We start from the raw sequence: 24,719 nt of genomic DNA, 5'->3' as shown, positions 1-24,719 counted from the left end.
ACTCCTAACTGGATTTCTGTGTCTTTCTGTTTCCCCCAGCAGCACACAGACCAGGCCCAAGTAACAAAACACAGGTGGTTTGCTTCCCCCTCTCAGGTGGCAGAAGGCACACTTCACTCCCTGCCTTCCATGCCTAAAGCAGGAGGCACAGAGAGCGCTGAAGGAGAGGGAGAACCATGGTTCCTCCTCCTTTGCAGCACGCATTTGCTGATGACAAATATGCCAGCGCCTTCAGCTCCGTGCTCTGAGGAAGCATCCCTGCTTGCAGCCAGGGTTGTGCTCCACGGAAGCAGCACAACATCTGCCACAGCCACAGCAGACATTTTCATTCCAGGTAAAGCTCAGAAATTAGGCAGTGACGGGGAAGAAGCACCCCAGATACTTTCAGCTTTTTCCCCCCATTGCTTGTTCTAAGTCAGACCATGAATGTGGGCTCAGCTCTGTGAGAGGCAGTGTGTGAGGAGGGTGCTTCACTTCTGGGAGTGCACAAGGAGGGCAGTGCTGTGATGGCAAAGCCCCTCTTGGCCAGTGGGGAGCATTCTGAGGAGCCACTGGCCCATGCCATCAGCCAGACATCCCATCCCACACATGACCTTGGGACTCATCAACACTGTGAAGAAGGTAAAGCGGTTTGCAAGCACCATAAAAAGCAACTTCCTAATGGTTTATTGACAGAACTTCATTTCTCAGCAATTAATTCAATGAAAGCTCTAAGAAAAAGCAAATACAATGAAAATAATATTATTATTTTGAAGTGAGCTCTGGGCTTTTTATGCTGTGCTCAGCTGAACATTATGTGGCAGAGCTATGGATGTTAAAATTAGAGCTGAAAAGAAAAATGCCAAATAGATGAGCTGGTGAGGACAAATTTGTAACTAAAATGGGTAGCTTGCATAAACTAGCAGTGATGGATTTATTAATATAAGGATTTGATTGGAAAAACCTTTCTTTGAGGGTCTCAAAAAAAAGCTTTAAGCTCAGCAGAATATGATCTAAACCAGCTCCAGCCAGCATGATATGGCAAATTTTGAAAGTTACCTTGGAAATCCTGAGGGGACTATCCCTCTAAGGTGGAAGATGCCTGCAAAGATTTCACAGCTTAATTAATTTTGTGATGTACTTTGTCAGCGTGTTTCGTCCTGGTTTGGTGCAAGCAGGGTTCAAGCCTGCAGTGCACAGGATGCTTACCTATAAAACGTATTATTCTTCGAAGCAGTGGGTTCAGGTAACAGCACTCTCCAGTCAAAATAGTTTTCTCTTGAATAATGAGGGTTTCTCGGGTTGACTTTATGAAATACATGGATATCTCACCAATAAAAATCTGCCAAGGAAAGGGAAAGAAAGAGAAGGTCAAAAATTGCATGAGCAAACACTGAAACATGGGTGTCTAGCCCCAGCCCACAGACAGTGCCACACAGCTGAGTGTTTTTGGGGACCCTGCACTGGCACTGTGGGGCTCAGCAGGGCTGACACACACCCATCTCCCCAGAATGTTGGAGAGGGATCATTCCTGCACTCAGTGGTGCAGAGACCCAGAGAAGCTGACTTCACTCATGGCAAAGACTGTGGTGGAGCCTCCCTCCCTTCCTCTGGCTGCGCCGAGCTGAGAAATGCTCATTAAGCCTCAGCCTTGATGAGCTGCACCTGGACTAAGCCCCTGTTGAGCATATCAGAGACACTGTGTGTTCCCAGAAACTCTGCTGTCTAATGAGCATTTGTTTTTCCACTAACAGCCTTGGAAACTTATTTTTCTTGTCTGAATAATAACCCAAGTGAAATAATATTTTTGTTGTTGAGCTTTCAAAAAAAGCTACCAATGTGAGTTTTGCCCAGGGTGGAAGATTACCATAACAGCAGCCCACTCTCTTGTGACCCTCAGAACAAGGGGTCAAAGTGAGATCCTTTTGGAGCTCCCAATTCCCACAAGATAAAAGGGTAATGTGTATGTCTCAAACACTGATAGCTGGATGGCCTTGGAGCCATCCAAGGACTGTTGGCAATAACAGACCAGAAATGTTGGTAACAACCAAGGATTGTTGTTATTAAAACACTGTGAGAAAGAGCAATGTTTGACTAAATGTTCTGTTGACAAAAATGAAGTCTCCACAGAACCACTGATCATGGTGTTAGCTGTGCTTATGTATTACATATTTTTGTATGATCTGAACATTCATGCTTTCTGTAAATGTAATAGCTGCTTCCCATAGGAGTAGGATCATTCCTTAAGGACTTAGAACTAATTTAGTTCTGTTACACTGAGGCCTATCTACCCTCACTAAAGCTGGACAGAATTTAATCACAGGCTTTAGAGGCAATGATGATCCACACACAGCAGGAACCTCTGAAAATATCACCTATCCTGTTCTGTCAGCAGGCTTTAGAAAGGGAAACTAGGACCCTTTTAGAAAGACAGAGTTTGTAATTAAAGTCCTTACAATAAAAAAAAAAAAAAAAAAAGCCTGCCTGATGTGGAAAAATGAGCTTTTAAGGGGAAGCACTTCAAGATTATTAATTTAATACATTATTGCAGGACATACACCAGAGAATCCATAGTGCTGGGGAACAGTCAGAGAAATACATAACAGAAGTGTTTGTGTACACACACACACTGGGTGGCACAGACACCTGGAGTTAGAATAAATGTCAAGGAAGTCACCTCAGTTCACTCTGACTGCTGGAATGGTGTGCTGTTTCAAGGGCAACAATTTATCCTTATTAAGCCAGATGAGTGTCCTTATTGATTATTGACATTCAAGCCAAGTATGCTCAACCTCTTTATAATTCTGCCCGCTGATGGCAGGAGCTGTGGAGCTGTAAAATGCATGTCGATAATGGCATCTGGAGGGGAGCTGATGCATGGGAGCTGCACTGAAATATTGCCTTTATCCCGTTTCACTCCATCTGCTCTTAATAGAATTGGCAAGCAGTTCAATAAGCTCAGCTCACTAACGACGGGGCTGGGAATTAAGAAAAAGACCATCTGCACTAAAGCAGTTTGAAAGTGACACTCTGTTTCAACCCGTTTATTATTTGAATTATTACAATGTTCAGAAGTTTGAATTACTGCTTTGGCTCTCTGTCTGTCCGGGGCTGTACACACACACCAAGGGACGATTCACACCCTGAGGGAATTCCACTCTGTGAACACAAGGGCTGCTTGACTTTAAAATATCCTAAACTTTTCAAACAGGAGAGACTTAGGCATAAAACATACTAACAGTCCTCCTGTAACTATGCATCCACCTTTAAAGTTCCTTTACATCAGAGGTTAATGGAGTATTTTCCTGCTTCAGTTCCCATCTTTGTTTCTATAAATCTAGCTGTCTAGCATGCTCCTAGCGACTCCCATGTGCATAGATTAGTTCCACTTAGATTTAGGAGTAAATTTTGCCAGGCTGTAAATAATCTGTTCAGTTCCATTCCACTGATTTAAGCAGAATTATCCCAGATTTCCTACAGCATAACAGTTCAAAATTTGATTTTTGTAAATGAATACGGCCTTTGGTTTAGGTACATGGCAATAAAGCTGTGTTTGTGTGGAGATACAAAGTGGTTCAACATAACTGGACCATTCTTGTCATGTCATCACTGGCACTGAATTTAGTTGCTGAAATTTGTTTTCTAATATGCTTAATATGGGCTCTCTAGAATGTCAGCCTTGCTGTTTCTGAAAAATTCAATGGGCAATTGGACACCTGATTCTGAAAGCTAATCTGTCTGTGTGCATTTGAATGTGGTCTGAATAGCTCTCAAAGAACTTGTTTGTTTTTTGCTTTTTTTTTCCTTTCCCAGGCATTTCTGAAATCAAGTAACTCCACTGATTCTCGTGATTTAAACCCTGATGATGCTGCATGAGCGGGGTCCACATCCAGCCAAGTTGTCCAGCTGGCCTCCCAGAATCAATCACCCGCACTGCCGAGTGCCTCAGCTCCTGCCAAAACAGAATCAGCACTCCAGGAATGGCTGCGGATCAGTTCTATAGCTGACATCTAAATATAGACTCTGTACCTAAATATGGGCTGAAAAAGAAAACAGCAAGCTAACCGCTTTTATTTCCATTTGAGAAAACAATGCAAGGTTAATGAACTTCCGTATCATACTGGCTTAATTAGACAGTAGAAATGTCAGGAGAATTGCACTGGATTGAAAGTGATCTGCAGTCTGGCATGGTGTAGGTAATAGGGAAGCAAAGGTAGTGCCCTGCATGTGTTTTTGTTCTTGGTTTCCTGAATAAAATAGCAGCTAATCTACACTGAGGACATATTGCTTGAGAACTCTTGCTCACATTCCATTTCCTATAACTACCAGGTAAAAATACAAGGATGACCCAAAGCCCAATATGAATCAGAAGTACCGACCCAGCAGGCATTTTTTCTCTCCTGATTTCAACCTCTCCAGTGAGAAAACTTCTTCAATTTTCCCTGCCTTCCCATTACTGGCAGTGTCACCAAATACTTGCCCCTCAATGTTCAGCTCTCAAAGTCCTCTGCTGCACACACATTACTTATTTCCTGGCTCATCCTGACCCAGCAGATGATAAAATTATCCGTCCATTTTCCTCTTCAACAGTCTTTTATCCATGATAGTCCTTCAGCTGACATTTTCAGACAGTGAAATGTCTCATCTCCCCCTTTCAAGTTCTCAGCACAGCATTAGCACCTGATACTCCCTGCACTCCTGCACAGATTACTGACAGTTCGTAAATTTAATTTTCAATTTAATCAACAAAATAATGGAACTATTGCTTTTAAAAGGACATGGAATATTTTTTCCCCGTAGCCCTTTCTGATAAGCTCACACAAAGGATCATTTGCACAGCTTTGTTAAAAAAATTTAAAAAAAGTGAACAACAAGAAGACCTGTTTCTGTGAGGATGAACTAAAATAAACTGTGCAGAAATGTGTCTGTGGTACAACTGAGAGGAGGCTGCAGAACAGTGGGATATTGGAGCTGCCCTCCTGCAGTAATTGTGCAGTGGGGCAAGGCTGAGGAGCTGATTGGAAGAGTTGTATTAAATTTAGAAGAATAATTATTGATGGTGCTGACAGGCACAGCTTCTAACCCCCTTTGTTATTCCTTCTATCAGTTTTTCTCTGAACAGAACACTGGCCTTGTACCTCAGTTCAAATGCTGCAGCAAAGGTGAGGCAGCAAATGCTGCATCCCTTCTTCATCCCCCTGCCATGCTTTTGCTCACTTCTCCAGCAGTCAAAATACTTCTCCTTAGTCATGTTTCTGCAAAGTCCTGTGCATGTAGAGTGCCACAATCTGGTTCCTCCTGTGCTCCAGTCCTGCTGCCCCAGCCTGAACTCTTGTTTTCTCCCTTTGAAAATCCTCTACAGATTCACTGCAACTCCAGCTGCTCAGCTGGATCTGCCCTGACTGCCTCCTTGCTGTCCCACAGCTGCTGGCAGAGGCTGCACCTCATGATGGAAATTATCCTAATTATAATTTTTTTTTTAATTTTATAACTTTGGTCAGTTTTCACAGGATCACAGAATGAGCTAGGTTGGAAAAGACCTTTGATATCATCAAGTCCAACATATGTTTGCCTTTGCCCGGGGGAAGGGAATTAGGGTTTATTTCCTCTTTCCTTTAGGGTGTTGTTCCACCAGGTGAAGGCCTGATGAGCTTAAAATCTCTGCAGACTGGGAGCAGAAGAGAAGATTCACCAAAGGCAACAGCCATCAGTGGCCATCAAGTGCCATGAATCCATCAACTCCAAACAACAACCCTGGTCTGGAGGAGAGAAAAGAATAAGGACCTGCTTAGCACCAGAGGTGAAAATATCTGTAAGCAATAGGAAACCAAATACTAAGAACTAAGCAACCTGGGATGAATGAACATTAAACCAAAGAATATCTATGGGTTTTGACTGCATAAAGTTTGTGAAAAATCTCTTAAAATACGTGTGGCATGGAATTATTTTCTCTGCACAGCTGGCCTATGTGAGGATGAAATTATTTCTGTTGCACATCCTGAGCAGAACAACATCCTGGCCAGAAATAAAGTAATGCCTTCATCCTCTAACACTAAAAATGTTGTTGGAGAGTTTTTGTTTTTCCTGAAGTTTTGGTGACACTCACAGCCCTCCTGCTTCTCACTCACTCATTCACTCACTCACTTACTCACCATTTGTGACAAATGTGAAAACACTATTTTTGTAATTTTTTCACACTTCCAATGAACACTAGGGTTGTGTGGAAGTTCCCACTGTCTTAATTTCTGCTGCAATTCCACATGGATAAAAAAGGAGGAGGACCAGCAAAGATACATGAGAGAGATGCAGGATGCTCCACTGTGCCCACAGTTTGGGACTGCCTCAAGTCTTCCTCTCTGTGAAAGTTACTTCCTTCTGCTGCTTTTCATGAAAAAGTACAAGTGATGTTATTTTCCATCACAGGAAGACAATGGAGTTCCTACATTAGGGAGAATCATGTGAAGCGCACACATGACCTATCTGTCTTTCCTAGGTATTAAATTAACATTTTTCTCATTTCTGTGAGCTTTTAAATCCTTCAACTTGTTTACTCTAACAGCACCCTTGTGACACAGTCAGTATTTTTTAACACCACTTTATACACTGAAACTCCACCCAGGGACATGCTGCAACACACAAAAATCTCTGCAGCAAACAAAACTGAGCTAAGATCTTGGGACACCACTGCTCTCAGTTCTGGGCAGGTTTCAGCAAGCCGTATGAAATTTCCCAAAGCCTGTGCAAGGATGCGTGTGGCTGCGTTTTTAATGTCACAAATAGAAAGAACCAAATTAATCAAGTCTCCATCATTCAAACAGCAGCCAAGGGGAGGAGGGGATGTGAGGAAGGCACTGGCTGTGAGACAAGCTGCACGCAGAGCGCTCAGAAACAGAGAATTGCAGCAGATGAGGGTTGTGGGGCTCTCAGCCTCAATCAGCCAGTTTCAGTATCTCTCTCCCTGGGAGAAGCAGGACTCTCCACCAAAAGGTCACCTTTGCAAAATGTTCCAGAGGGTGTTTCATCAGCACTGGCTTCAGCTGGGCCAAAAGCAGTTCTGCCCTGTGGAACTGTCATGTCTCTGAGGTTTGTGTTAGGATAGCTGCAGTCAGGATAGGGATGTTCTTCAGGACCTACATGGGAGCTCATGACTTCAAGGGTGGAGATCCCACAGCCTCTTCTTCAATGTTTGTCTATCCTCATTGTTAAAGTTTGCCTAATTTTTAATCCATTTCAATTTTTGAAGCTGGTGTCCCTTTGCAAGGTTGCCTCTTGTGATCTGTTTTCCTCTTCCCCACAGTCCCCACTAAGAACAGGGTTTATATTGACTTTCACTTAGTGTTGTGAATTCCTTAATTCCTTAGATCTCCCTCACATTTAGCCTTAGCCCCTGAGGAATATTGATCTGCCATCCTATCTGCTACCCTCAGGACCCGGTATTGGCAATGTGAAGCTGAGAGACTCTATGGTCAAACCAGCAACATCTGTATTGAGAAAAGGCACCTCAAAGGCAAAGGCTGGCTGAGGTCTGCCTCAAGAGCCTCTCCAGGACACAGGATTTCTGCTGTGATCCACAGACAGGGCCCTGACCAAAGCCTGCAGAGGCTTTCCCTGATAAGATCACTATCATTGATATTCCTAAGGACAGGGACCGGCTGAGAGCTCCCTCAGACACTCTCTTGTCTTTGCCATCACGCCCTGGACAGGTGTTCTCAGGCCCCAGGAATCAATACTGTATTTTGCAAAAGTACACAAGGTAATGAAACAGTGTCTTCAGCTGAATGTTGCAATGCCAGCTCACTTTTAATTTTCCAAGGATACAAACTCAATGGGTTCAATCTGCATTCAATTACTCACCTCATTGTGTTTTGGAGTGGGTGGTTGTTGTTGTTGAATGAAAACAATAGCAAAGAACAGTTGCAAGTACTTTTCCAGAACAAGAAAATTGCTTTATTGTTTTTGTTTCTCTTTTTTATTTTAAGTCAAAAGGGTTGAAATCCACAGTTTATATTCTAGCCTGCTCAAAACCCAAAACTGTCTTAGGGTTGTGCTCAAAAACCTAATACTCTGGTAAAACTGTCTAAAATAATTATACTGAAGTTCTAATGAAGAACATACACATTTTCCACAGCCCTGCATTGTTCCTCACAAACTGGCATGTGGCTGGGACCACCACAAAGTCCCAGAGACACTATCAACAGAAACGCCTGAAAGTGTTGCACCAAACCAAGAAAGCGTATTTATTCTTCCAGAATAGTGTGCAAACAGCAGAATACAAACATTTACACAGGGCACACCTTTTCCTCACTCCTTGGTATCCCCAGCTCCTCATTCACCATCCCACCAGCCCTGGCAAGACTCCAGGAGGGGAAGGCAGAGGACACAGCCAGCTGTGCCATGTTGAAGGAAGAGACGGAGATCTGACTCCATATTTCAGAAGGCTTGATTTATTATTTTATGATAAATATTACATTAAAACTATACTAAAAGAATAGAAGAAAATGTTTCATTGCAGAAGGCTAGCTAAGCTAAGAATAGAAAAAGAAAGAATGGTAACAAAGGCAGCTGTCCCAGACTCTCTATCTGAGCCAGCTGACTGTGATTGGCCATTAATTACAAACAACCACATGAGACCAATCACAGATCCACCTGTAGCATTCCACAGCAGCAGATAATCATTGTTAATATTTGTTCCTGAGGCCTCTCAGCTTCTCAGGAGGAAAAAAATCCTAAATAAAGGATAAAAAGATTTTTCATAAAAAGATATCAGCGACACAGGGGGAAGTGTGGTGGGCAGCAGGCCGTGGCACAGCAGGCTGTGCCTTCTGGCAGCACCAGGGCCAGCAGAGCCTGGTGATTCCTGCCTGGAAAAGCCGGGAAGGAGCTGCTGTAGCAGAGCTCTGAGCTGTGTCAGACGTTCCTGGTTCTCCTGGCAGCTGCAGCTGAGCAGCCACAGGGGAATCAGCCACGACAGGCAGAGCTTCCCTGGCTTCCCTTACAGAAATAATTCACTGTAGTAACATGGCTGTGCTAAGCCAAAGCCAAGGAATCAAGAAAGAATGGGAGAACCATGGGGAAGAAGGGTGTTTCTGAAGTTTGAGGGGTAAGTGCAGATTGTAGAGAGAAGTCGGAACAATTTCCTCCTACTTCAGATCAACACTGTAATTCAGCTTCTAGTTCATAATCAGACTGGGTTTGGTTTGACTGATTTCAACCTTATCTGAAAACAAATACTCCTTTGTAGAAATTAATAGCACTGGGCAGTTAACAGATTACATCTAGGCTGCTACGTCCCACCTGGAAACAGAAGGAAAGAAACTAACCTCTGTGAAAATGGTAGTGGCACTTTCTATTCATTTTAGGGTAACGAAGAACAGAGAGAACAGTGCCCTTGAAGCTTTCTGCCACTGCTCAGTATTCATTTCAGCAAGCTGGCTCTGTTCCTAAGCCTCTCTGCTTCTCTCGGGTGGGCAGATAAATCACATTGGATGGAGCAGAGCAGGCAGCAGTGCTGAACTCTGGAAGGATTGTTTAGTGCCAGCTGGGGAATTGGCTGCTTTGCAGTAACCTCGTAACAAGGAAAGCTAGTCTTCAGGGACACTGATGAATGTGGTGGAGTCATCCCAGAATATTTTTAGAGAAATGTTTCAAAAGCAATGGATAAAATTGCATAAAACCAGGCCAGTCACATTTATTTTGCCACTGAAAGTGCAGGGAAATGCAGATACAGTGGTACCAACCCACAGCAGCACTTGTGCAAAGTGGTCTTAGAAATAAAACACATGCGTTCGTTTTCCCCATGCCCAGTGTCATAGCCAAATGACAGAGACACAAAGATATTCCATTAAGTTCACAAAGATGCTCCCTTTTGGCTTGCAAGGGCTGTAACACCTCAAAGCTGTGCTGAAATCACGGCTTTGAGTCCTCCCCAGACCCCTGCACACAGGACTGCACTTAATGCTGCCTGTGTCTCAGATGAGGGGTGATTGTACAGATCCCTGGGACACCTCCCACAGCTCCAGAAGCCCTTTTAGATTTTATTATGAGCCAGTACCTTATTGCTGCTGGCCTCCACCAGCAATCACTCCTCTCATGTCAGGAGGACAGTAGTAATGTGAAAGCAACACAGAGAGATCAAATTTGCTGTCACATCAAACCAGCCATTTGCCAAATCAGCCATTCTGCCTTTAGGAAGTGAAGCAGTGAGCGTTGTGCAGAGGAGAAATGAGTAATTGCAAAGGTAATGGCATTACCTCTGACTTAAGTTGTGTCTAGGTTGTGGAGATGCACAACGTTGGTGATTCCTCCTGAGAGCAAAGAGTGGGGAGTGAAGCTACACCTTAGCTGGCAGTGGATGCACACAGCGCTCCCTCCCATGAGGAACAGCTGTGGGGGTTCTCTTGTTTGTGTGGAGGTTTTTGGTTTTGTTTTTTGTTTTAAAGAGTACAAATTGTCACGGTCTAAATGGAAATGGCTGCGTTTGCTCCTTGCACTGAAATCCCTGGGACATTCAACTGGATCAAACCTCTCTTCCCAGGTTGTGGGCAGGCTGAGTGAGAGGCAGCATCCGTTTGGGCACAGGATGATACATGAGGATATTCACATTCTGAATGGACTAACCAGCAGGGAAGTGCAAGACAAAGTTTAGGGAGAATCTGAGCTCACTTTCTCTCTCATTTATAATCTTTTTATTGATGACCATTGCCAGAATTTGGTCTGCAGAGTCAGCTACAAACCAAAGACAAATGTGAAAATACTGTGCAAAGAGAAGAAGGTCTTTCAGGAAAAGGTGGGAATGAGGAACAAAATTAAGTTACTCCTATAAAGACCTTGTGATGAGCATCAGTCAGGAGGACAGAAAAATCTCTGACATATGTCCTGGTTGAAAATTAACCCAATATTAAGTAACAGAACATTAAATAATTGAATTATGTATTAATAATACAATATAACAATACAACTAATTAAATAAGTGATTAAACAATGCATTAATAAATACTGCATTAAAAGTGGGTGGAAAAAATGTTTTGTCAGGGGAATTTGACCTGATGTCTCCTTGAGGTTGTACCTAGAGATCCCTGGTGCTGAGCATAGTGCCAAGAGCCCTGTGCTGACCCTGACCCTGCCTCCTCTGCGTGGAGCAATGTGTCCAGTGCAGCAGCACAGCACAGCCCAAGAGGCAGAGTTACCACCTAAACCAGCCCTGGTTCCAGCCCAGGGTGCTGACTGGACCCAGGCCAGCATTGCTGCACAGTTTGCATGGGATGGGCTGGCTCACAGAGTCCAGCTCCACACAGCACTGAGCTGAACGTCCCTTCAGCACCCAACAACCTCACCTGGCATTCATTACAACCTTTCATTCTTTGTGTTCAACATGGGCTATGGGAGCTACAAATAAAGCACTCTTCAAAGAGTCACAGACCTGCTCATGTTGGATAAGGGCTTTTAAGATCATGAAGTCTGACCATTAACCCAGCACTGCCAAGTCAAGGCTCCAGCTCAGCATTTCATAAAGGACAGTAATTAAGAAAAGCTTCTTGGGTTACTAAAAAGCAAAGGCAATGCTGATCCAGTGCAGCAAAACTTGAAAGGTTAGCATAAAATTTTGGCAGAGCAAGGATTTAAACAGAAGATCCAAATAAAGAGCAACACTCATTACCCAACATTTTATCAGTAATCGAGGGACAAATGAGTCATTAATGTCATTGCTCTGGAACCAAGGCATGGCTGTGACCCACCACCTACCTTTACAAAAAGCACTTGTGAATGCTGCATCCCTGAACATTGGCACTATGTTGATGGAGGAGGTCCAAAATGTGGGGGTTTTGGTTTTTTGTTTGGTTTTGGTTTTTTTATTTTCAGATAATCTATTATTGCAGCAGAAAGTAAAATGAAATCCTTGATATGCAACAACATCCAATACATAAAATAATTCTGTTACTGCAGATGTTTCTCATAAACTTATGATGTAATCCACTTCAAAGCACCTGCTTGTCTTTAGAAAGTGTCCTGTACCAAAACCTATAGCCTCTTCTGCAGATCCCTTTCACACTTCTTACCACATTCTGTGACAAGAATATGATTTGGTGCACTAAAATAACTGCACTAGAACAAAACTTAAAACAGACAAGGGCAAAGCACTAACTATTTAAAAATAAATATGTAATGTACAGCTTTAATCAACTTTTGAAAGCGATGAAAAGCAAACTTAATACAAGAAATAAATACTAACAGAGAAGAAATAGCAAGAAAGAAATGAAACAAAAGTCCATAAACAGAGTCTGACAGGAATTTATCAATGCAATTACAAATTCACTAGAGCTTGGGCTGTTGGTGAAGTATGCAACTTTCTGTGTGGAAAATGGAAAAGAGCTGAAGTTTTGCTAACCAGTGAGTGCAATAAATTGTTTGGCATTGTAGGTACTCCGCTAGTTGAATATTTTCATCTGCATAGAAAAGCTAAAAAGCTAAAAATTGCAGTTTACTGGCTGAATACTGAATAAAATCAGGTTAAAAAAAAAGTTTAGTGACTGTTGGAAACAAAGAAACTATGAAAAAAAGAAAACAGCATTCTTATTTTTCTTTGTATTTAGTATCCCTCTCCTCATCTAAGCGTTTTAAGGCCATTCAACAGTCCTTTTAATATAGCAGGAAATAATCCTGTATATACTGCACATCTGACCTGGATTTTACTTCAGCTTTATCCCGTTTTCTTATTGCCAGTAATACATAACCTTTGCATTAGAGCCTCTCTGGAGCCCAGGAAATTCACAACTAATCAGTGAAGTAAGCAAGCTATTGTAAAAGGCTTAACAAGCTCTATCCCTCAGCCTTGCATTGTGATTACCTCAGAATAATTACTCCTGGCGGTAACTGATGAAGATCATATTAGGCTGAGGCAAAACAGAGATCCTGCTAAGTGTGAATCAATTACATCCGAACGGAGAGGCGAGGGGACAAAGATATCACAGCACCATTGTTATTGTTTATGGGGATTTCAGATAATTCCTCATACTCACAATCGCTGTCGGGGTTGAAGCCAGCACACAGTACAGCACAAGCGGTGAAATGAAGCTCTCGTCCTCCGTCCCAGGGTAGGGTTTCATCAAATTGCCATCCTGACAGAAGAAACCTTGGATATGCACCTGAAAAGTGTCAGTGTACTCGAAGTAGTAGGCGAGCAGAACAGTCCCAGCCATGATGACGAGCTGAAAATAAAGCATAGTCACAGAGAGAGGCGTTAGTTGCTTTTTGAACAGATGCAGCTGTGCCTGCGAGCTACTCCAGTGCTGTGGACCATCCTCCCTTCACCGTCACTCTGACAACCCCTGCCATAATGGTGTGCGAGCCTCTCTCTGTGTGTGTGTGTGTGTGTGTTTCTGTGTCTCTGCTTTGCAACATCTGTTACATAAACCTTTTGGCAAACGACGCCAATGAACGTCTCAGATGGGAGCGTGTCCGCGCTCGGCGCGCAGGGGATGGGAGCTGTGACAGCTCACAGGGCATGTGAGTGTCAGCGCAGGAGGGATCGATGGCAGTGAGGCATAGACAGCAGCAGCAGCAGCTAAAAAACCTGTGCTCGGTGGCAGGGGAGTGGGAGAGGATTGTTACAAAGCCTAGAGGAAGCCAAAGCCAAAACACTTCCCCGCTGCAGCTGCAAGCCCGTGCTGGGGAACGTGTGTGTTGTGCTAATGCAGACGAGCCCTCTGCGTGGCCCAGATGAAGATGCATCCAGAGGAAGACTTCTCTCCTGACACTCACTTTTCCCTGGAGCTGCTTCTTTACGAGTAAAGCTTTACCAGTCTGCTCAGAAATCTCCACAAGCAACCTGTGGGGGACTTCAGTGCGCTGCCTGACTTACCCATTCTACCACAGCCACTTTTGAAAAAGCTGGCTTGAGTCTGAAGCTGCATTTATATGACAGATATGAACTGCAAGGAGCCTTTCTGGTCTCTCTTTCCATACTTCATGGCTCCTAAATGGCTTGGTTGGAAGCTCAGCAATCTGCTTTTTTGTATGTAGTACCACAGTACCAGCTTCCCACACTGCTTCAGCAACAGGTCACCGCAACCTCACCAAAGGTGTCCCAAAACTCACCTCATGAAAATAAGCAGATTTATTAATTCTTGTTCTCCCTCTGCCACACTGCAAAGAAAATCTCACATCACAGTCTTCACCCAAGACAAAAATAGTAATTGATTTATAACTTTTTTTTTAGGGGTAATGGTCTTAAAACTAAAAGAGGCTTGATTCAGATGAGGCATAAGGATGATGTGTTTTACAATGATGGTGGTAAAAAAAGGGCACAGATTACCCAGAGAGGTGTGAATATCCCATCTCTGGAAGTGTTCAAGGTCAGGTTGTACTGGGCTTCGAGCAACAGGTCTAATGGAAGGTGTTCCTGCTCACTGCACAGGGGGTGGACTAGCTGGCCTCTAAAGTTTCTTCCAACTCAAATCCTATGATTTTAAATTGTGAATACAGGATCTGATTCAAAATCCTCTTTATGGAGACTAGTGCCACTATTACAGAAGTTGTCACTATTCAACTACTTTTGTCATTTTAACTATACAAGTTATCTAGTCACACCATAGAAAAAAGTGGAATAACCAGGTCCTGGTCTTAGTATTTTGCCTCCAGGATTTCTGCATTAAAACTGTATTGCTGCAAGATTATTGTAAGACCTCTGAAAATTAATTTTGGCAATTCTGTCTCAAAGATACACTTGAAGCTATTCATGCACTCCTCTGGCACGTCTCTGCACACACAGCTAGCCATTAAAGCTATTGTATATTTGAGTAAGAGCTGGACTAAAATAAGAAAATATAATGAAATCAGATTAGTAATTGATGCAAGTAGCAGACCAAGAACCCCTAAGTGGTTGAGGTGGGGAGGGACCTTTGGGGGGTCAGTACACCCTCCTCTGCTCAAGCAGGGACACCTCAATTGGTTGCCCAGGACCATGCCCGGATGGTGCCCGAACATCTCCAAGGATGGAGTCTTCACTACCCCCCTGTGTCACTTGAAGGACAGACTTAAATAATGTCACAGTGAAGCCATAGTTGTGACACTCTTTTTAACCTTCAAATTAACCATCTCATTTTGTAGATGCATTATTTTCAAGACCACATACCTGCCCAGAATAAATTCTTTTAACAAACTTAAAGCGAGATGCTGCTATCTGTGTATTCACGAGGGACCTTCACGGCATGAGTACAAACACAGTCCCTCAACTAAGGATGCAGGAGTTAATTTACATTTGAATTTAACTCCTTGAACAGCTATAGATTTTCTGATCAACCTGGGCAACTCAGCTTTGTTAACTAACACAGAGAAAGGCAATGACACTATCACTACTCTACCTGACATGCCCTGATAAACATGTTGGAGATTACAGGATGCTTGCATATAGAGGTGTTTAAACTCAGTTCCAGCACCTCATGTGATCTGGGCTGTCAAAAGCAATCTGACCCACCCTTCCTATCCCAAACATACTCCCAGAAATACTTCAGGTTGCCAGCCCCAGCTGGCAAACACAGGTAAATGATAAATAATACATGACACAACAGACAGCTGGTTTTTCTCCTCTTACTGGAAAACAGAGAAAGGAGGTTACTGAACTTTTAACCTTCTCTGGGTGTCCTATGGAAAAGAGAATGCTTTTCAAAAAATAAGGTGCTTTGATACGGGAGGAAAATGTCACTTATCCCAAATGCAGTCTCTAGACAGCAGTTCCACAACTAACCTTGACCTTTCCATTGTCAAACGCTGACTCAGTGCTGCACAAAAACCCCTCTTGCATACAAAATACAGCTCTTGACTGACTGATTCAACATTGATATTGACCTAAAATATCACAAATCAAAGGATCACAGAATGATTGTGTGGGAAGGGACCTTAAAGCTGCCTGCCATGGCCAGGGACCTTCCAGCCTGGTCTCAAAACACCTCAATAATGAACCCAGTTCTGTTCACACTCCCTGTGTTTCTCTGTCTTGTTCTTCTGAGAAAGAAAAAACCCCCAAAAAACATATAATCGGTGAAAAGAGATTTGAATTGTGGACACATCGTGTCCTGTAGGTGACATCCACCATCTCACTGAAATAGCCACAGCAGGCAGCAGAAATTTAGACCTTACCATACCCTAGGGGATGACGTGAGATACAGAAAGCACAGTCAGCCACGACCACAGACAGAAGCAAAATTTTTGCTGCTGGTACAGCCAGTGAAGACCTGACCCCTTCTGTGCGGCAACTTCCTCTGCCTCATCTTGAGTATTCACCACTTCAAGCAGCTTATCAGCAAAATGCAACCACAAACTTATTTTAGTCCTCCCTTCCCTTTTTCCTGTCCAGGTGGTAACTATTTAATATGTGTTTAACAGGAGTGAGATGACAAGTGCCAGAAGGGGTCAGAGTGGCCAGAAGCAGGGATGTCAGAGACAGGAGGGCTCCCTGCAAGGCAGTGAATGTTCCCTGGGTGCTGGGATAAAAACAAATGCAGTACTGCCTTGTAGATATGCTGGATTATGAGCATTACGGGGTTTAAATCAAATGGGCCTGAATTTTGTAGCCTTTTCTCCCTGTTTTCAGGTTTCCAAACATTGAAGGAAGCAGAGAAGAACAGGTAGGATGATTTAAACTAAAGATAAAAAACATGCCATTATGTAATTCAGAAAACACAATGTCATGTCTAACATTTTGCAGGGTTTATTTATTAATCCTTTTTAACTTATTTCCTCGAGTTTACTTGGGGAAAAGTTAAAAATGCTCAATAACTTCAGAAAGGCAGCCAATGAACAGAAGGCTGCTAATAAGTCTAAGGTGCTTAATGGCCTCCATTAGCACAGTGTTTAAGCATGTCATAATCCTTAATATTTATCATTACTGCTCCATTGTAAGTTAAGAAAATGCTCTTATCATCATTTTACAGAGAGGGGACAAAAGCTGAGGAGATAAAATGACTGCCCTCAGGTCACAGCAGAGCCTGTGGCACAGCCAAGATTTATCTTTCTTTTGAACCAAATTATTTTGGATTAATCAATAATCTCCACATGAAAAGGTTCAATGATACATATGTTTAGATCCTGATTCTGTAGAAACTCATTCATGGTAGTATTAAGAAGAATTGAGTGTCTGACTCAGTCCCATTTAAAAATTCCTGCTGAATTTAAATCAATCTTGACAAGTTGGACTTAAGCAACTGGGGTGTGTTTTTCCCTCAGTCATTTAAATGGATTAATTATGTAGAACGTAACACCCATCCCTTGACACACCATTAAATTCTGCCCTGCTCCAAGAGTCCACTCTGGCTCTGCCCGTACAGACCTCCCTGTCACTGCACACCCTTGCTCCACTTGCACCTGTGGGCATTCTCTGCACTCAAAAAACCACTTTCTTCAATGTTTAAGAAATAGGAAACAAGTCTTGCCATCCTCTTTGGGTAATGGGTATTTTTTTGGTGTAGAGTTAATCACGCATTAATGGCAGATTGTGTCCCAAGTATAAAGCAAGAGGATCTTTGCAGTAAGCAGAACAGTTAGTTACACTAACTCTAGGGTACTGGTGTATATCCAGAATCCTTCTCTGCGCTGTAACAGAGTCCCTGACAGCAAAACTCAGAGAGCTCTAACATCCAAATAAAATTATTGCACCTCCAGGTAGTGGGGCTGAAATCCCACATTGTATGCATTCTTGTAATTCATTACAAAGCACTTCCCTGTATCCTCCACAAATGGGAGATTTTTTTTTTAAATACTGTTACTCAGAGAAAAGCTCTGTTGCTTACTCTGCAAGTAAGCAAGCAAGAGGGCAACTCCACTTGGGAAAGGGGCATAAAGCTGTAAAAGGCAGAGATCAGTTTTGGAAGAGGGAAGACACTGTGGGAGACAGAATTTTGATCAGCCTAGACTGAAGGCTCCCCAGAATTCCTAATAGAGGAGCAAGAAACTTATGGAGAAAATGAAGATGCTGGAAAAATTTCTGGTGTACCCTTTAGCCATACAACCTGCCTGTCCTGCAAGACAGGCACGCAGCCACTGCAAAAATCCCCTTTTGTTGTGTGTTTTGTCACTATTTAAGTGATATTGCAAGTCCATATGAGTAAACTTGAAACCCCCCTAGTATCGCTGCTATTTATACATAAATAAGTAAATTCTTTCTGCTTATCAGCCTTCCCACAGTCTATCTACTCATAATACATCTTACAGAACCTTTAACATGCTCGACTGAAATCTGAAAAACTGTTCTTGCACACAAATGACAGCATAAATAATGACTTTTTAATTTCTCCTGAAAGAAGTCAAACCAGTATTTTGCATGTGGTGCTCCTTAGTGGATAGTCATTGAGATACATATTGATGCACTTGCTCAGTTTGTTTCCAGCTAATTTCAGTGGTTTTCACTTCTTTAACTGAAACTGCCACAGTTTCATGAGCACCACAAACCTGCACAAGCATTTTCAACCCTTGACACACATGCTGTGGCTCACAGTTCCACCCATTTTGGTCATATTTTTGCCTCCCCTTTTGCCTGAACTCTAGTGACCCTCTGGTATGCAAAACCTGAAACAATTTGGTGTGTTTTTTCTCAGAGAGGTGATGAGAGCCATGGCACCTGTGTGTCCTGAAATAACTGCCAAGTTTCTGCTAACAGGAATTGTTAAGGTGTGTCTGCTCTCTACTGGATAATATCAGAAATATTGAACATGCCAGGATGTTTTGCCCAGGGATGGGTCCAGGTGTCTCTCTGTCATTCTGCCTTAGAGATGGGAGCTCCAGTCTTGCAGCTGCAGCAGAGGGATGTTAGAAGCACAGCAAATTGGAACAAATCACATTTATTATTAAATTCAAAGACCCATTTCTGCCTATCTAAAAGCAGATCAAGACTCTATTTAAAAAGTATGATGTCTGTTTCCTGAAGCATCCTTATTAGGATGAGGGCTCAGAAACTCATGTTGGATCAATATTTTTTTCAATATTATTTATTTTTTATGTGTTGGCTGTATTTATTTGTGGCCAGCTGATCTCTACCTAGTAAACCAAGCTTCATATGACATAAAGAAAAAAAAATATTTTAGGTATATTTTGTTTTCTTAAATAATCAAACTTCCTTCTGGCAGAAGAATTGCAGACTCCTAGAAAATAGTAGATTTGAATAGTAGATTTGACTTGAAGCAGTTATTTTGCCAAGCCTTTTTACAGTATTCTCTCTGGGAATTCTTCTCAGAAATCATCTATTCCGACAGACCCACTACAATGTCTTAAGAAGGATCTACATTTTCACACAGTGGAGTGGTCAAGGGGTAAGGAAATGCTGAACATGCCTTCAGACAAACTTGTATTTACAAATAACAAAGATGAAGACTACCACTAACTGAAAGCCTATCCAGATGTGCCAGCAGCTGAAATCTCACACTGAGGTGTGAGGGTGGCAGGTGCTTGTCCCCCATTATCTGTTAATGGGAATTAGCAGGATGAGCCCTGCAGGGATCAGCAAAAGCCTCAGTCTACAGCAGTTTGTGGAGCATCTGTTGTGTGCCATTTTATCACAAGTGATTCAACTTTAAAGGTTTCACCTTCACACTTGTGCAGCACACCCAGGTCTGTGGAAGGAGAAGTGTATTGGACAGCAAAGGCTCCTGAAGACTACAAGGGCAGCAAATTAATGTTTGTAATGGATTATGAGGATCAGGCTGACTGCACAATCTTTTATTATTGCCAAGAAACTGAATGCAGCAAATCCCCTGCTTTTTATGAAAACACTGCAAAACAACAAGAACAAAAAAGTAGACACAGGACTGTTCATTGCAACATTATTTTACTTAAAGAGACAGAGAAAAAATGAACCTGTATTAGAATTCTGTGTTATGGTAAAACAAATACAAGTGAATGACTTCATTATGCTGAATAACAATTTATTTTACACTGTCAGATTAAATATGAAACCCAGTGCTCTTTCTACTCTGCCACTCCCCAAGGTGTTCTCTCTCCCTCACCTTATATAACTGATTCTGACATCAGTTTTTTTGTGGCACACAGCAACCTTGTCTGCAGCAGCCCAGCACAGGATGTGCCTTTGTTACAGGAGCTGTGAAGTCCATTCAGTGGGCAGGCACAAGCTGGGCACTAGAGGCAGAGAGGTTTATTAAGGTACACAGGCTTTTGAAGCTGGAGCTGTGTAGAAATCAAAGCAGTCTCTGCAGAGCTTTTTACAAGTCCATTTCATGAACTTATTGTCTTATTTCACCATTTTAACAATTAAGTATGGATTAGGTATGGCTAAAAAAAACACGCTCAGACCAAAAAAAAAAGGAGTTCATGTCTTCCTAAGGCACTTATTTCAGCAGAAGTTGTTTTGTTAGAGTAGCATGACCTCTAAAAATACTGACGTCTGGTTAAAAACTCTTTCAGGCTTCTTTTTTATATAATGGTCCTTGAAGAATGGCGAGGTGCTACACTGCAATAGCTTAATGTTACCTAAGAGCTCACCCACATAAAGAATCCAGATTTCTCCAGCTCTAACGGTGCAGTTAAAGCAGTACAAGTCTCTTAATGGCAGCAGAAATAAAGGCCTAAAAATGCTCTAACCAGTGCAGCCTTTTCATATGTAGAAAATAAAATAAGCAACTGTATGAAGCACCTTGATTACCTCAATCTATACGACTCAGTGCAATTTATATACTGCTCTAGCTTTCTCAGTTTAAAACAAAGTTTTTCAACCTTTTTAATGTAAAGACTTTTACTTTTCTCTGGTGATTCTTATGTAATAAACTTAAGCCTACCTTCTCTGACAGGTAAGTACGATCCACGGGCTGATCAGAGGCTGAAACTGTCAGCCCGAAGGAAGGAGGGACATCCATCCACGCCGTGTGTGTGTGTGACAGCTGAGCCTTCTCCCACTGCACCACAAAGAGCTGGGCTGCCTTGGGAGAGCCTCTCTGCATCAGCCCTGTCTGAGCGAAGCTCAGCCTTTGATGCTGGAGGGGGACAGCACAGGTCTCACCCCTCTCCTCAGAGGCAATGAGTGCAGGGGTGGATGTCCCTGCGAGCCTCAGGTGGCCAGGCAATGCTGTGGGCGCTTGCACAAGAGTTTGTGCACCTCAGAGGGGCAGGGAGATGAATGGACAAAGGGAAGACGCAGCAGCAAAGGCGATGGAAACTGGAAAAAGCATAGTAGTGGCTTTTTGATCGCTGACAGCAGAGGAAAAGCAATTCTTTCATGGCTTGAAGAGGGAGGAAATGAATCCTCCTCTCTCTTGTGGAATCAAAGTAATACCTGTGATGCTATTAGCAAGAGAATCTCTGTAAAAATCAATACTAAATATATATTTTATTTTTACCTAGAAAATAGATCATAAAAGCTATGAAAAGACTTCTCATTTAGGGGCATGGTTTGGGGACATGGGCTGGTGGTGGACTTGGCAGTGCTGGGTTAAGGGCTGCATTCAGTGGTCTTAGGGGGCTTTTCCAACATCAATGATTTTGTGACTCAGCGTCCTCTAGTACTACCCTGAATATCTGCTCACCTTCTTGCAATTTCTCTTTTTTTGGCAAGTCGTATTTCATTATAATTGTTTGCTTTCTTTATGAAATCATCATTAAAAGATTCTTTTTCTCCTTTAACATTCCGATTTTATCCAATTTTACTACATAACTGGACCTTAAACTAAGGCAAGAGCAGAAGGGATTAATGTGGGACAATTCTAAGGAGCTGTTGTTACTGATTTTGTGACAGCACAGACCTTGTCATGTATCAGACTTGAAAGAGATGTGATCTATTTAAGAAGAACCCAGTTATGATGAGATATATGCTGGATGTTTTTGGATTTTTTTTTTTTTAATATAAGGGATGTACTGATGCAAAAGACTATTAAATTCTGAGCTTGATTCAAAGTAGATTTTGAAGGCTTATCAGCAGGGGGCATTAATGCGACATTAAATTCCAAATGCCACACTACCAAACATCCATGCAGAACCTAAAAGGTTTTATGTTTTTAATATATTTGGGGGTTCCCCTGTATTTTTCACAACATCATCTCATTTTTTTAAATACAGCTGGAATTTCAGGTCATTTGGTAGTAATAGTAATTTGGTTAATCATTTACTGTGGTCTTCATCCCGACTTCTTTTAAAAGAAGTCTTTGTCTCTGGTTTGTGTAGTTTGAAAGAGGAGAAAATGATTTTAAGACCAGCAAATTTGCAGCCAGCAGTTTCAAAGGGGATTATCATGAGCAGGAAGCATGGGTGGGTTCATCCCTCTCTGTGAGTATTTGTTCACAAGCATCAGCTGCTCCTTGACATCAGATCATGCATCCAACTTTTCCATGCTTGCACTCTGACCTCACAACAGACCTGGAGAAGGGAGGTGCTTCCAGAAGGCAATTTTAAATAGCAACATTCCTCTCCTCCACTGACTCTAAAATAAAAACAACCACAGTGATAATGTAATTATTACTTAAAAAGTATAAACCCAGGAGTTAGTGTCTGTAGGATTTTCTCTCTTGTTAGTTTCCCAACATTTACAAACAACAAAAATAATATTTTTCCCCTCTAAACCTTATTGAAGGTGGCTTACAAAGGTTTTCTGTCAGATAGCTGATCTAGCTGGGTCAGAGCTAAAAAGGAAGAGCTTTCCACAGCACTGGCTCTGCTCCTTGGTCTTTTACTCAGGGCTGGTTTCAGATCCTGGCACACTGTGATCTCACTCTCACTTTGTTCACTAAGAGCATGAAAGTTACTGAACCTGGCCTGACCTTCCTGGATTAAAATTTACATCAATCCACAGTCTGTCTGTATGTGTAGTGCAAAGAGACATAAATTAAAACTTTTGACAGGAATTACATTAGTAAATTTTCTTTCCCACAATAAAAAGCTGGAAATTTAACTGACTCTTTTAAACGGAAGTAGTTGAGATTTTCACATCACCACTTGATTGCAGGAAGAGAATTCTTAAAGAGCATTAAGAAAAGTTTTAATACACAGTAAGTCTGGGATTTTAAGCAACATTTGGAAGACATACACTTTAAAGATGGGGATCAGAAAGTTGCTTGACTGCTACAGTAGCAAACTACTCTGTAAAATCAGGTAGGTCTTGCTTTTAGGGCCAGACTCTCCAGCTTTTCTTCCTGTATCTGTGACACCATGGTATGTTCCATACTTTTTCTGTCCCTCAAATACATGTTCTGTATTTTATGTAACATCTTCTTCTCAGGTACATGTAGACCTTTGTTATGGTAAAAATCAGTTTCCAAAAAACAATAGTGAAATGAAATGTGTTCCTCAAACAGCTGTATAAATCCAGACATTCTGAACTTCCTGTGAAATCACTGGCTGTCTTCTATGTATGAAAATCAGGACTCTTAACAAAAATTGAGAACTAAAATTTTCCTTTAAGACCCCAGAAAAATGGGGTCTGATACCCTTTCAGATAAATGATGATAAATGATAAAGAGTGAGATTTATACAAGGGGAAAAGAGAATTAAACTTCCACCTGTCAGGAGGGAGAATATATCAGATTGAAAAATTGTATTTTTATTTTGCACCTGAAGAATGTCATCACCATTACCAAGTGCTGTTAAAACCTCCAAGACACAAGCATAGCATATTTATCTTCCCTTGAGCAGTCCCACGAAGCTTTTCAGCAGGTGGCATTAATGCTCTACCCAGTTCCAAATGGCACATAGCCAGGAAACTGCTGTTTCCAGCACATAACACCTTAAAATGATCTACAAATTCTGGTGGAGACTAAGTGATTTTCTTAACATAAAAGTCTTCATTTAAATGGCATCTGTTCAGAATGAATTTTGTTTTTAGCAACAGAAGCAGAGCAAAGATATGTTTTGACTACACTGGTATTAAATTAAAAGAAATCAAGAGCATTTTGTTACTCTCTCTTGTCCTGCCTGATCTGTCTCCTCATCTCCCCATCAAGATATCTGCAGGATCACCTTTTTCAAATGGAGAGAACACCACTAGAATTCCAGGTGTGTACCAGCACCAGTGATACAGCACCTCTAATGACAAGAATAGGCACTCAGTGCAGCACTACACAGCTTTCCCCAAGTGGAAAGATTTGATGTTGAAGCTGAGAGAGAGAGCAAACTGAGAGATACTGAGGTGGAAAACACCTGTGGTCACTTGGGACTGGCAGAAAATGAGGGTTGTAGTGCCTGTCCAGCCTTTGCCTGAAACAAACAGCACAAAATGCTGGAATCATCTCCAGGACTTGTTAAGAGAGCTCTTACTGACTCCATGAAATCCAGCATCTAACACACCAGTAAAAACTTCTGTACTTCAACAGGAGTTGTGCACAGCTGGATGTGAACAGAAATTGTGAACAGCTTGATGTGAACAGAAATTGTGAACAGCTTCATGTGAACAGAAATTGTGAACAGCTACATGTGAACAGCCACTGCCAGAAACAGCTGCTTTGGAAGAGCTTGTTTTGCAGGAGGATTTGGAACATTTTTTCATTGGTTCTTCTAAATGCAGGAGGAGTGCTTTCCACCTCATGGCCACAAGAACGTTAGAACACAGAAAATATCTGCCAGGATGTTCTCAAAAAACTGGTGTCCAAACCGTGCTTAAAAGGATTCAGGGTTTGCTCCTCTAAACTATGCTCTGGATCTACCTATTGGTCTGCTCCAGCCTCAGAAACACCCTAATTCATGAAACTTGCTCAAATAGTTGCATATAGCAAAGTAATGAAAACTCCTAAAAAACTCAGAGCAAGTCCAAAGAATTT

The 24,719-nt window shown here is 42.1% G+C and overlaps 1 protein-coding gene across 4 annotated transcripts in view; it reads right to left on the bottom strand.

Annotated features, from left to right (window-relative positions):
- The window catches only part of PLPPR1 (phospholipid phosphatase related 1), a 119,946-nt gene that overhangs the window by 18,054 nt on the left and 77,173 nt on the right, over positions 1–24,719 (bottom strand). For all 4 annotated transcript variants that reach the window (XM_074532261.1, XM_074532264.1, XM_074532263.1 and 1 more), the window contains exons 3-4: positions 12,996–13,184; positions 1,189–1,321 (exon numbers count right to left, since the gene is read on the bottom strand). In XM_074532261.1, the coding sequence (XP_074388362.1) occupies positions 1,189–1,321; positions 12,996–13,184 (322 nt within the window). The remainder of the gene's footprint in view (positions 1–1,188; positions 1,322–12,995; positions 13,185–24,719) is intronic.

This window comes from Zonotrichia albicollis, chromosome Z, assembly GCF_047830755.1.
Source record: "Zonotrichia albicollis isolate bZonAlb1 chromosome Z, bZonAlb1.hap1, whole genome shotgun sequence".
NCBI classification, from domain to species: Eukaryota; Metazoa; Chordata; class Aves; order Passeriformes; family Passerellidae; genus Zonotrichia; species Zonotrichia albicollis.
The sequence above is the reverse complement of the archived record's forward strand: the minus strand, read 5'-3'. Positions and strand labels throughout refer to the sequence as shown.